Source organism: Coloeus monedula (genome assembly GCF_965178545.1).
Source record: "Coloeus monedula genome assembly, chromosome: 15".
NCBI classification, from domain to species: domain Eukaryota; kingdom Metazoa; phylum Chordata; class Aves; order Passeriformes; family Corvidae; genus Coloeus; species Coloeus monedula.
Window position 1 is genome coordinate 6337750 of NC_138795.1, and position 12699 is coordinate 6350448.

The following is a 12699-nucleotide window of genomic DNA, read 5'->3' on the forward strand; positions in this document are numbered from 1 at the left end:
GCGCTGCAGTGGCGGTGGCGGGGGCAGCGGCGGAGGAGGGACGAGCCGAGGCAGCGGCCGAGCGGAGCCGCCGCTGTCCGCGGTGCTGAGCGGGCGCGCACCGGGCGCTGTCCGGGTGCTGAGCGCGGCCGCCCGCCCGCCGCTGGCCGCGGTGCTGAGCGGAGCCGCCCGCCCGTGCCCCGGCCGCGCCAGGGGTGTTTCGCTTCCCCCACCGCTTCTCCCCAAGCGCCCGGTTACTTTATTGGCCAACCCCACCGGCCCACCCCTCACGGAGTACAAAAAAAAAAAAAAAAAAAAAAAAAAAAAAAAAAAAAAAAAGAAACCACCACAACAAAACAGCGAGAGCTGGAAAAATGTGCAACGTCAACGCGCTCGGAGTGTACGTGTGGGAGACGATCGTGTTCTTCAGGTAAGGCTCGGCTTTACGGGAGGAGCGCGGCCGGGCTGAGCGCCGTGCCCAGCGCAGCTCGGGGCACAGCCCCTGGGCACGGCGGCGGGCCCCTGCCCCGAGCTGCCCTTTCGCCTCCCCTCGGTGCCCCGGGCTGCCGCTCGCACAGCCCCGGGCTCGGGACGCTCCGAGGCTCTGGGAGTTACTCCGTTTAATTAGCACCGCAATCTCGCTAACCGCAGTGCTGAAAACACCAACACCGACCCCGGCTGCTTGCAAAGTGACAGCTAGTGGCGGCTGGCAATGCTGCACTTGAATTTGCCCGGGTAAATATTCCCATCTCGCCCCCTCCCCATCCTCAGACTGCAGGTGAGTTCCGTGGGATGCTTTCGCTGTCTGCCTCTGAGGGCTCACTCTCTGTCCTCAGCTGGCTGTGTTTAAAATCACTGAAAGCAAAGAATTACCTCCTTCTGTCCCAACTTTTTTTTTTCCTTTCATGTTGTTTTGAAGATCCTTTCTTTGCAGAATCTAAAAGAAAGCCACAGGGGGTGGGGGGAGCTTCTTCCGATTGTGCTCATTATCACCCAGCTGTATTTTGACTCTGGTTTAGATGTGTTCAGTTTCTCATTGAGGCCAAGGCAGAAGGAACAGCTTTAGCCTTAAAGAATTGTTTCTTGCCCATCTACCCTTGCAGTGCTTTTATTGAATGGACAAAAAAATATTGGAAGGTAGAAGCTTCTATATTTCAATGAAAAATGCAGCTTGTTGTAGCAAGTGAGAGATACGAGATACAGGCAATTGGAGGAAAAAAACCCTGTTTCACAACCTGAACTTGCTCATCAGTCTCAGCCTTCATTTCAGTTGCACGGCTCTTGCTTCTGTGTTTTGCCAAAGTCTCATCTTGTAGTTTAATGTGAAAACACAGCAGTTATTTGCATAAAATCACTGGCACAACACTTATTTTTTCAAAGCACAGTAGCAGACCTGCTGATACTGGCCAGACTTTGAGTGAGCATTCTCTTTCCTTTTGAACACAAAAGTCTTTCTAGGCATAAAAATTGGAATATCCCCACTTTTTTCTGTAATTCCACAGAAATTCAGAAATAGCAAGATTGTCTCATGAATTCAAAGCAGTAAATGTTTGTTAGGTACATCAAAAAATGAGTTCTAGAAACAACTAAAATCACCAATCTCTGAGAAGCAGTGCCCAACAACCAGCACTTCAGAGCCATCCTTTCTCAGTCACAAGTGTGTTGCAGCCCTGCATGACACAGTGGAGGGGGCTGAAAGGGAGCAAATGGATGTGCAATAAACTCTTAGTTAAAGAGCAGGGAAGCATTGGGTTAAAAAAAAAAAAAAACTAAAAACAAACAGGACTAAACAACACAAGCACCAGAAAGCAAAAGGAAAATCAAATAACAGAAATAAAGTATTTCCAGGCTTGCATTTGCTATGGCCCTGGTGCTGAAGCATCTGTCCAAGTCTCCTCTGAAGTGCCTGAACACTGAAATTGATGCACACTCGTCCTGCAGATCCTGCTCACACCTGTGCTTCACATGACACGTGTGAGCACTGACAGGTTCCCAGCACATCAGTCACAGTCCTGGGCATTCAAACCCCCAGTAAACCAGTCACCTCAGATTCTAATGCAAAGGTTTGTAATGTTATAAATTATACACAGACGTATGTGGGTTTACATCATATTGCACCCAAAAGGTATTTCTGGAACTTTAATTTTCCCAAAATCAACATTTAAGATTATTTGAAAATTCTTTAATTCAATTACAGGGAAAGGATGACATCAAATTGGTTTATATACTGCAATCATTTCTGAAATACAAAAACAAAAACCCCCAAACAGAAAAACAATCGGTAATTCCTGCTCAGAACTGACTCTACGCAATGTTTTTCTCTTTCCCTCTCCCGCTTTGTGCTATGTGTTCAATTTATTACGGGCCAAAAATCCACCAGTTTTTCTAGTCCAGAAAGAGCTTTGCTATTTCAGTTTCAGTAAGAGAAGTTTATTAATTAACAGTCATTCATAAATTTAGTGTGCCAATTACTCCTGCACTCAGTCATACACAATGTTTAACAAACCCAAAGCTGATAATCCAATAATCCATAAGAGAAGTATGCATTGCTTTAGAGTGCACCACGCTTTATTGTCAGCCTGTCAAAAATATTGTGGGAAGAGAATCCATTATGTGTTAGCACATATACCACATAAATATTAAAAAAATAAATAACTAAAATCTAATGTTCCAAGGAAAATTATATACAGCCAATACAGGAAAATAAGCCAATATAGAAAATAAGGCTAGATTTGTTGCTTAACAAAAATGTCCTCCACCAACCTTTTAAAGAACAAGACCCCATGGGAAAGAGTAACAGCTGGTGTGTGAATGCAAACATTATGGTATTGCCAAGATGATATTTGTTTCTGTTACAGTTGGGGTGTTTTAGAAGGAATTTGTGATATGCAGCTTATTCCGACAAGCCTTTCTTTATGGAAGGGCACTTCCCATTCTGCTACCTGCCTCCTCCGGCTGCAGTCACTTAGCTGTGACTAAGGCTTTTACTGGGAACCTGGACAGAGGCAGGGATGGGAACTGGGTTGGGGTGGGAAATGAAGAGGCTTGTTTGACCAAGCTTTCCTTACAGGTATCTAGGTAAAGCAAAGTGCCAGTTCTTTAAAATAAATTGGACAATTTGAGCCAATATTGGACACAGATTTCCAGATGTCCTGCTTATACCTGTGGAGACATTTACAATCAATCATTCTCCCAAAGTCTAACTATACACACTGAATGTTCAGTTGTGAATTCCTTCATGCAGAACAAAGTGCTCCCTTATCCTGTTATGATCTTGCCTGGACTTTCTGTTGTACCGCTAAATTTTAATAGCTGTAGTGGTCCAGAAACACCACTGCGTAAGCTGGAGGTAGGAATGCACCTTGTACAAATTAGGAGATAAAAGATGCCCTAGAACTGACACCTTGCCCAACTGGGCACTGTCCTGTGAGGCTTTGAAAATCTTTGGGCCTGGTTTTTGTCCTATTATCAAGAATCAGCAGCACGACCTTCATGACTCAAGATCAGAGTAGGCCCCTTCTGAACAACAATCTGTCAGCTAGCAGGAGTGATTCAAGGCAACTGCTCCAAGTGAGTCACAGGCTAAAAGTTGCTGCCAGCCTCAGTCCCTATTGGATTGCTCCAACTGGCGTGTTTATATTCCCTCCTGTCAGTAACAGAGCTCTTCATTGCCAGTTTTTGAAACAACAAGGTGCCACTCTGAACATGATGCCTCAACTTCATGGGGACAAAAAAAGCCCACAAACAAACCTTCTCCTGAAGCAGTCTTGGCAAGTAAAAGGGGTTATTAGAGAGCTGCTGGTTTCTTCTCCTTGAAAATACCACAAGAGAAAAGGCAAGGGAAAAAAGAGAAGAATAACCTGCACTGTATCTCTAAAGCTCCTGCTATAGCTCTGCAGGGATGGGTAACATTACACAGTTGCCCATGAGCGAAGCCCTAACTAGAGACTTCCAGAGCCACGAGATAAACAGTGTAGCAGATACTCTCAATAGTCACAGATTATTTTCCCCGTGCTAACTAAAATCTACTAAAAGTTGTACCTCTGCAGAGTCCGTCATCTCCATGAAATAAAAGTGATTTAGCAAAGCCTTGGACCAGGTGGCTCTAAGGATACTCTTTAGCTGCTTTGGTCGGCAACCTTTAATAGCCCCATTAGCGACCCTGTTAAAAGGGTTACGTAGCCAAGGTTTGAAAATGTGACGATGTAGACAATTCTAGAAACCCTTGTAAATCGTTCTGTAAAGAAAGATTAATTTGGTGTCATCGCAGTAAAAGCACAAAATGTCTGGGACCCTGCCTTCTGCAGGGACTTTGATCCATTCATCCTGACTCTTGCATTTTAGGCAATTAAGACAAATCAACATAAATTTCGAAAAACACTTTCTAACAGCCTAGTCTTAACCTTCTTCTCCACACAGCTGCCTTAAACAACTCCAGATCTGCTCTGTGGATGGTTCAGAGCAAAAGAAAGGCTCCACAAATGTCTGTGAAAAAACCACCCTTCCTTCCTTAGGTGGGGTACAGAGAGCAGGAAAACCCTAAATAACCAGCTTGCTTAACAAAACCATTACAAGGAATGTTGCAGTTTCTCACATGGACTAATAAAACATCCTTGGTCTCTGAGGCACTGGTGCCACGCAGATTTTAGGTAATGTAGACTGGCTTTCCACCTTGGCTCGCTCTGAACATTACCCCACGCTGCAGCAAATCCCACTGGCAGAACAGAGATTTACTGTTTTAACCCCTGAGAGAAGCTGCTTCTGCAAAGAGATCGAGATGTGGAGGGAATGGTCAGACCCTGCCCTTACATGCAAAGGCACTACAGAGACTTCCTTCAAAAATGAGGATTTAGGCATGGGAATTCTTATTCTCCTTCTCCAATGAGAGGTGTTGGAGACCCTTAGGTACAAAGCAAGTCAGCAGCAAAGGGCCCTCTGGCTCAGTGTCCCAGATTTAACAGCACAGGAAAAGGCTCGGGAAGTTCACTCTGCTGCTGACCAAGTGATTCCAGTCAGAAAGGAAAACTCTTGTAAGCAACAGCACAGGGCAGCTCCCCCTGGCCCTGGGCAAACACGTCCCTTGTTAGCTTAAGAAATTCATCTCACCAAACCCTCATGAGCTGACCTGGATAGAAAAGGATCCCAACATCTGAATTAAGAAGTTAATCAACATCCAAAATTAAATTACTTTGTTATCCTAGCACCAAGCAGCAATCCTTCATCTGTAATAGGAAACCAGCAGAAAGGCCTGTTCCCATTTCATCCCAGGATGCAGGTTAAAAGGAGTCTCCAAATTCCAGTGTTAAGAACAAGATGTCAGACCACCTAATGAATATAATTGATATTTAGGCACTGATGAAAGACAAGGGTCTTAAAAAAATAAATCACATTTTAAAAATCACTACGTCCAAATCAAACTCACAACATTTAATTATGTCAAATCACATCACCTATTCTCACTTGCTTATTTTCTATAACCTGGAGCTTTTCTGAGATCCCAAAGTGATCAGTGTTAAGACAACAGATAGACTGTTAACAAATTATTACTTCATCTGGTTTATTTGCCTGTATCAGCTCTCAGTGTTGTGGCACATTAAATCAGGGTTTCACTATTTCCAGTAAATTACCCTTTTGCTCTCATTACCTGGCATGTTCCTACTGACCTTTATCTATCAGCAAGAGCACACATTATTGTTATTCTTATGAACTATGGTTACACTTGTGCACCTCACACCTTCCAAGAGAAAAGATTAATCGTAAGCTTTTAAAAGCTAAAAATGTCATTCCAGCACACCCTCCCCACCACAGTTTGATTCAATTTTTTGATGGAAGAAAAAAATAATTCCAAGAACTTTTGACAACTTTAGTTCAGAAAAACAAATCCAACAAAATAACAAAAAACCAAACCAGTAACACACCAAAACCCAACACCAACTTGGGATAAATGAAGCAAAAAGGAAGGAGTGAGAGAAGCACAGATTCCTCCTGCAAGGCACTGGAAGGATCATTACCAGCCATGACCAGACAGCTCAACACCAGAGTGTCTGGCTGCTGACTTCCAGACCTACTTGCACAGCCTTGAACAGGCAACTTTTGCATTGCACCTGGCATAATAAAGTATTGCTAATTCAGCAGGTCAGTTCCCTTTAAAGAGACAAAAAAATTCACTGATCTCTTTTCTCTCACCCTTCCCCCAAAGTATCCAAACAATTTACATTTCTCTTTACAAAGCCAGACAGAACAGAAACCATTTCCCTCCAGAGGAGGTGGTTTGCACTGGGATTTCTTAGCCAGGATCGGTGCAAAGTGTTACAGTTCCCTTCCCCTCTTGGGAAAGTGCTGATGCAGTCCAGCTGATCTGGTCCTGCTTGCTCTGATCCCACCGGTACTATCGATCCCATACACACCTCCAAGCTGCTCTTAAATCTCTCCAATGCTTCAAGAGACTAATGCGCAAAACCTGAAAAAATCCAGAAATGCAGTATTTGTCCTCCCCTCAGCAAGGCCAAAGCCCAGAGGGAGAACAGAAATAAATGGAGGCAGGTGTAAACCCCTCGTTTATAGGGGCTGAGCTCTCCCCATCATGCAGACAATTAGTCCATCCATACAATGCACCACGGTGAGCTGCTGATTTGGGGACTGCACCACATCTGGCTGGTACATGGGCACACTTGGCATCCTGTAAATACATCTCTGCTGGGTATAAGTGCCAGCAAGAAGAGCAGGAGAAATCTTAATTTACCAAACCCCACAAAATACGGATTTTGAGAGGGACAGGAAAACAAAAGAACACCCTTTAGCACCCGTGCTTTCCTTTTGATTTCTGCTTTTTTACTCTTCCATTGAGGCTCACAGGCTGCTAAAAAAAAGGGGGGGGGGGAATAAAAAAAGGCAGAATACCCAAGTGCCTTAGCAAACAGCCTGGGAACCCTCTTGTCTTTATCAGTGCCTCCTTGTGGGGTGGGTGGAGAGGGAACAGAGCACCAGGGGGTTGCCAGGACCAGGAGTGTCGCATGGCTGGAGCAGCGGGGCTTGCAGTGCCATCAATCATCCCCTGGCTGCCTTCAGAGCAGAGCTGCCGACAGCAGCTCCCCTCGCCCTGCCAGCGGCGCCTGCGACCGCTCGCCCAGAATGCAAATCCCGTCGCCCAGCCCCGGCAGGGCCGGAGCAAACACACAAATCAATTAAGCAGCAGCACAAGTGGGATCAGGGGTGGATCGCGCCACTGCCGCACGCACCCGGCTCAGCAGCAAAACGCAGCTGAGCCAGGAATTGTGCAGAAAATCCAGAAAAAAATCATGGCTTGCTCACCTTTACATGATTTCCTCCAGTTTTGTTTTTATTCTTTTATTTCAGCTGATGCCAGTAAAAAGATGCATTGTATAAAGCCTCGAGCACAGACCCCTTCTCCCCTCTTTTATGGGGGAGTTGTAAAACCTGAAAGCTTGCAAGGGCCAGCTGTTATCAGCACCCTTTAAAAAAGCCTTATCTCCAAATGTCCTTGCTGCTGGCAAGAGTGCCTGGGCAAGATGGGTTCAGCCCCCCATTACAGCAGGCTGTGGTCACCACAGGTATTACCTCAGTGAGGAGTGGAGAAGCTCTGAGTTCCTGGCTGAGGGACCCCTTTCTTATCTCGTAAGAATTGTCAAGACAGGCCCTGGACACAAAAGTGGCTTTCTGTGGGGGATGTTTACAATCCTCTCTGTTTGCTCCCAGTGCTTTCACCCTCTGGAATCACTGCTGACCAGGCCAATAGTTGCTGGCACACCCACACACAACACAGAATTCTTTCCTGCACCAGGTCTCCCAAGATCTCATTTACAAACCGAAATGCGTGCATCCCACCTCTCCTGCCACCCCACGGGCCTGAGAATTGCAAGCATTGTCCAGCTTCCAGCCCCATCCATCACAGTCTGACACAGAGCTATGGGCTTTGAAATCATCTCCTAGCAGTGGGGCTGACAAAGCAGCAGCCTCAAACACAACTTGCCCTCCTGCACCAGGGCTGAAAAAGTGGAGTTTGGTTTCTTCAGATCCCTGACAAAACAAAGTCAGAAGGCACCTGGAGTGAGGAGATGATGATCCCTCCCGGGCAGGGAACCCAGGGCTTAGCCATTCATTCCAGAAGTTACATTTCATCATTGCTCATGAATAAACTGATAAATTACACCAGGAATCACAGATGGCACAGAGGGAACATTCAAGTTTAGCAGGGTATTTGTGTTGCAATGACAACAACCAATTCCATCAGAAAACATCAACATGAGTGCTCTCGTCACACAACTCATTTTACACAGCACAGAATTCATCAGAGCCCCCGGTCCACTGCAGGACCCATGGTTTTGTAGGTAGGTTACACAGGTTAGCTCAGGAGACCTCTTCAAAGGATCTGCAGCAAAAAGTTCCATTTCAGAAGATAAAACTCACCACCACTCTGCACTACATGTCACATCTCTTAAAAGAATTCTATTCATACCACTTCTGATTTAGCAAAAAAAAAAAAAAAAAAAAAAAGTAACAGTATCCTTACCCAATCTTAACGAGCAGCATAAATCCTTAAACTAAAACTAATTTCGAAAAAGCTGCCATAGGTGAGCTATTTGAACTGGTGAAAACGCGACTGCAGAGCTATAGATAGAAGAGCAGCCACGATTTCTCGTAATTCTCTGACACTTGTCTGGTCTGTGATCTAAAACCCTCTGACGTCAATTGAGGTTCCCATTGCAGCTCTCCCTCCAAACACTAAATCAGGAGCACATCAGTAAAGAGAATATTCTTACCTAGATTGTGAAGTTGCATCTTGTAAAGACATTTTCCCCCTTTATTTACTGCCTTCAGGAGGGCTGTTTATGCATGACTTTGAATATCTGACTAGCCCCTCTGACTTTAAAAGGAATATTCAGAGTGTGCGTGTGTGAAGCTACAGACACATGCCTTTGTCTTTGCAAGGATGCTTTTCCCCTTTGTTTTTCAACCAAAAAAAGAAAAAGTAATTATAACTTTATTTTTTTTTGTAAGTCTCTCAGTATAGGCACAGGTAAGAGTCAGTGTTAGTGTTTGCTGGATTTATCTCACAAGTGATTAAAACCCAAGCTTTGACTTGTGCTTCTCTGTTGTTTGAACTGTTTTCAAACCTGTCTCAGAGGCTTAGGATCATACATCTCCAGAAAGCCACTGTGTGTGCTCCAAGAGCTGTAGATGCTTCTGGAAGAGGGAACAGTTTAAAAAGTCACTAGAGATAGTGCCTGTGGCTCAAAAATGAATTTAACAAACACTTTTCTTTTTAGTAGGCAATAAGCAAGAGTGACCAACAACAAAAATCCTTGTGAAGAGCAGAGACCCAGCACAAAACTGAGCACTATTCCCATGCAATTTATTGGTCTCCCTGTGCTCTTCCCATCCCAGCTATATACAACATGCAGATTTCTCCTCCCCCCAGCCAATTGTCTAATCATTTATTATTTTCTTATTGCTCTGTCCAGGCAGCGTCAGCAAATGTTCCAAGTGCTGGTGCCTTTCCATAGAGTTAATCAGTGTAATTGGGATGGTTTATAGCTCTGGACAAAGTGTTTTGCCATATGGCATAGGAGCCATGGGCTGCAGGAACGTGGCAGTGGAGCACAGAGACACCAGAATGCTGCAGTCTGAAGAGATTTTTCTCACTCCTGTTAAGTTGTTACAGCTTTCCCTGGATGGGAATGATCACAGAGGGTTAATTCCCTGAGGTCAGTGAAGAAATGCCTCCCAGCTCCTCTCCTCGTGTACAGCCACAGGGGCCAGTGACAACATGGATTGTGCAGGACCTTTGAGAGTGTTTTGGGATCCTTTGGGTTAAACTTTAACTGATTACATCCTGTGACTACTGCAATGCAGTTACTTCTGGTGCAAGAGCTAGAACTGGTTTAAAGAGCTCACAGCAACAGAGCACAGCCACCCAGGACAGAGACATTTAACAAACCCATTCCTTCTTTCCTGTCCCCATCCTCCTGCCACTAATGGGGACAAATAATAGCTCATTGCCCATTTCCTTCTCGGAGTGAGATCTCCCCACAGGTTCTTGATTTCCGTATTTCTCCAGTCTCACTGTACAAATCTACTTTCCTATCCTGTTTTAACACCCAGGACTGCTCCCTGCCTCTCCTGCATAAACACTCAGCTGAACTAAGAAAACAACCAAGTCCAAATTCCCTTCCCACCTCTGAGAATTAACTTTTAAATTCACCCCTGAGCACACCCCACACCCACATGCCAGGGGCTGTAACACACGGGCAGCTGAGCATGACCAAAGGTTTGAGATCATGACTGGGCAACCAGCACATCTGTACTGCCCACAGCTCCTTCTACTCAGCACCAGGATGGGCCAACATTTCAGTAGTGGGGCTCTCTTCTCCCACACACCTCCACCCTTCCTTCTGTCCACCTCTGATGCTGCAGGCCAGGAACTCAAACGAGGTGATGGAGAAAAACACGCAGGCAGCAAGTTTCATCCTATTTAATTGAATTGCATATCAATATTGATTGTGCTATTAATTTTGATAGTAAATCTAATCATTAAAATAAAAAGTCTGCTTGCAGTCTCTGCCAAGCCTTCCCAGCAAGGGTCTGGCAGCATTTCCCTCCAGATAACATATTGGTGTGCAGTCAGAAATAAATGTCTGGGTGCAGAGTTTAGGGCTGCCCCTTTTTCTTTTCACCAGGACAATCTGTCCTTCCTGCTGCTGAGGAGAAGAGAGAGGCAGGCAGCCCCAGCATGAGCAGAGGCTGAATCCAGGCTGGGCTCTGCTGAGCTCCAGGATCTGCTCAGGGGCCTCTGTTCCCAGGGAAAGAGTTCAGAAAGAGGAAGGAGGGAGTTACCATGGGCAGCACTTGCTAATCATGGACAGCATGATTCCTTTTTGTGCCCAGCTATCTACTGTTCTCTTTGCAACTGCACCTCTCAGCACCTGCTGGAGTCAATAAAATGAAGCTGATGAATTCTCCCGCATCCCCAAGCTCCAGCACTGCCCCAGCCTGGCTTTGAAGGTAATGGGGGAAGCAGTTATTCTGCTCGCCTCAGCCTGCCTCAGTCCTGATGGATATTTCCCTCCCCTGGGATATCTACTTATAGAACACATCACATTTGAAGGAAAAATGTGTGAGGCAGCTCACCTGAACACTATTCACAACACATCCCTGCCAAGGTTTCTGGCTTGCTGTGTTTCAAAAATAAAATTTAAAACCCCAAACAAACCACTTCAGAAACCTTTGCTGAGCAGCACAGAACCAGGGCAGGGGATCAGGTATCTTCTATTTCCCCAGCCTGCAGAGATCCCACTTCTCTTGAGCCACTGACGTGGCACCACTTTACCTTCACAGGGACCTGTGCCTTCCACACTTTGCAGAGAGATATTTCCTCTGCAAACGCTTGTTTTGCAACAGTTTGTTTCTGCTGCCAGACAATTTTTTTACGCTCAGAATTAATGATTAGCAATTAAATTATTTGACAAGGGAATAGAGGCCCTGTGCTAATTAAATTCCTTCATCACTCCTCTCTGAAAAGGAAAAAAACAAACAAAAAAAAGATATTTCTCAGTATCAGCGTTCAGCCAGAATGGGGCATTTTGTGATGCTGGACTTAATTAGATGGACAACCATAGCCACAGCCAAAAAAAAAAAGTATAAAAATATTGCTCAAGGATCATGCAAATGGGAGGAGGAAGAGGAGGAAACAGCCAGCTGGGGAGCCAGGAGTCAAGTGAACAGACACATCCAGACTGCAGAACAGCCACTTCCTAAGCCAAATAATTGTTTATAAGAATATATCATCTGTTTAGCCAAAACAAAATGATGCAGGCAGAGTAAATAATGCCTGCATAGGCTGGGAAAAACCAGCAATAGGTGTCCTGCAAGGCTTGGCTGCTCTCTTTTAAGGAATGCAATCCTGAGCTGCTGGGATGCTCATCTCCACCACCTTCACATCCTGCTCGTGGGCTGGACCTCCCGGGGGCTTGCGGGTGTCTGTTTACACACCAGCACTAATATCACAAAAGATTATGCTAGTTCATCGACCCTTTGAAGAGATCCTTCCCGTTGTAGCTGCTGTGATGATTGCCTGATGGCACTTTCTCAGCCAGATCCACTAGGGATTACAGCAGCATAAATAAGATAAGCCGCTGTCTGACTGCTATTAAAATGCGCCAAGACGCTCGGCTCAGACAACTCTTACACCAATGCAAACTCCATCCTCGGTGGGTTTGTTACAGGCTTTGCCTCCCTTTGTTTATTCACAGAATAAATCTTCTCTCTGAGCAACACAACAACCCACACTAAATTTCCAATTCTCTTCTATTGCCAATAATTTTCAAATCACTTGGCAATTTCCCTCTCCTTGTCTCTGCTGAGCCAGGAGACAAACAGTCCTGTGGGACTTTCGAGGGTGTTCTGGAAGGACTAAGGGATGGAGAAAATCCCAGAAAGCTCCCAAGGCAACACATATAGCACTAGTCCAGACAAACCTGGAAGACAGAGGAAGCTGGCAGCTTCTTTGGGTGCTGTCTGAGCTAAGCTGCCATTGCAAAGCTCAGCTGTCACAACCCAAGTGAAGATTTTGGGGCTCTGTTAGATAGAATCCATCCACCTAAAGCAGTGGGGTGGATCAGCCTCTCTGTAGCTTCCAGTGGGATTTTCTACCATTATTTCTGATCTAGAGAGTAGACTCAGCTGCCTGCTGCTGGAAAGGCT

General features: G+C 45.3%; 1 protein-coding gene across 2 annotated transcripts in view; it reads left to right on the forward strand.

The window, feature by feature from the left end:
- Positions 1-353: 353 nt before the first annotated feature.
- Positions 354-12699, forward strand: part of GLRA1 (glycine receptor alpha 1) — a gene marked incomplete at both ends in the record, with an annotated part of 36556 nt that continues 24210 nt past the window's right edge. For both annotated transcript variants that reach the window (XM_082291228.1, XM_082291229.1), the window contains one exon: positions 354-409. In XM_082291228.1, coding sequence (XP_082147354.1) covers positions 354-409 — 56 coding nt within the window. The remainder of the gene's footprint in view (positions 410-12699) is intronic.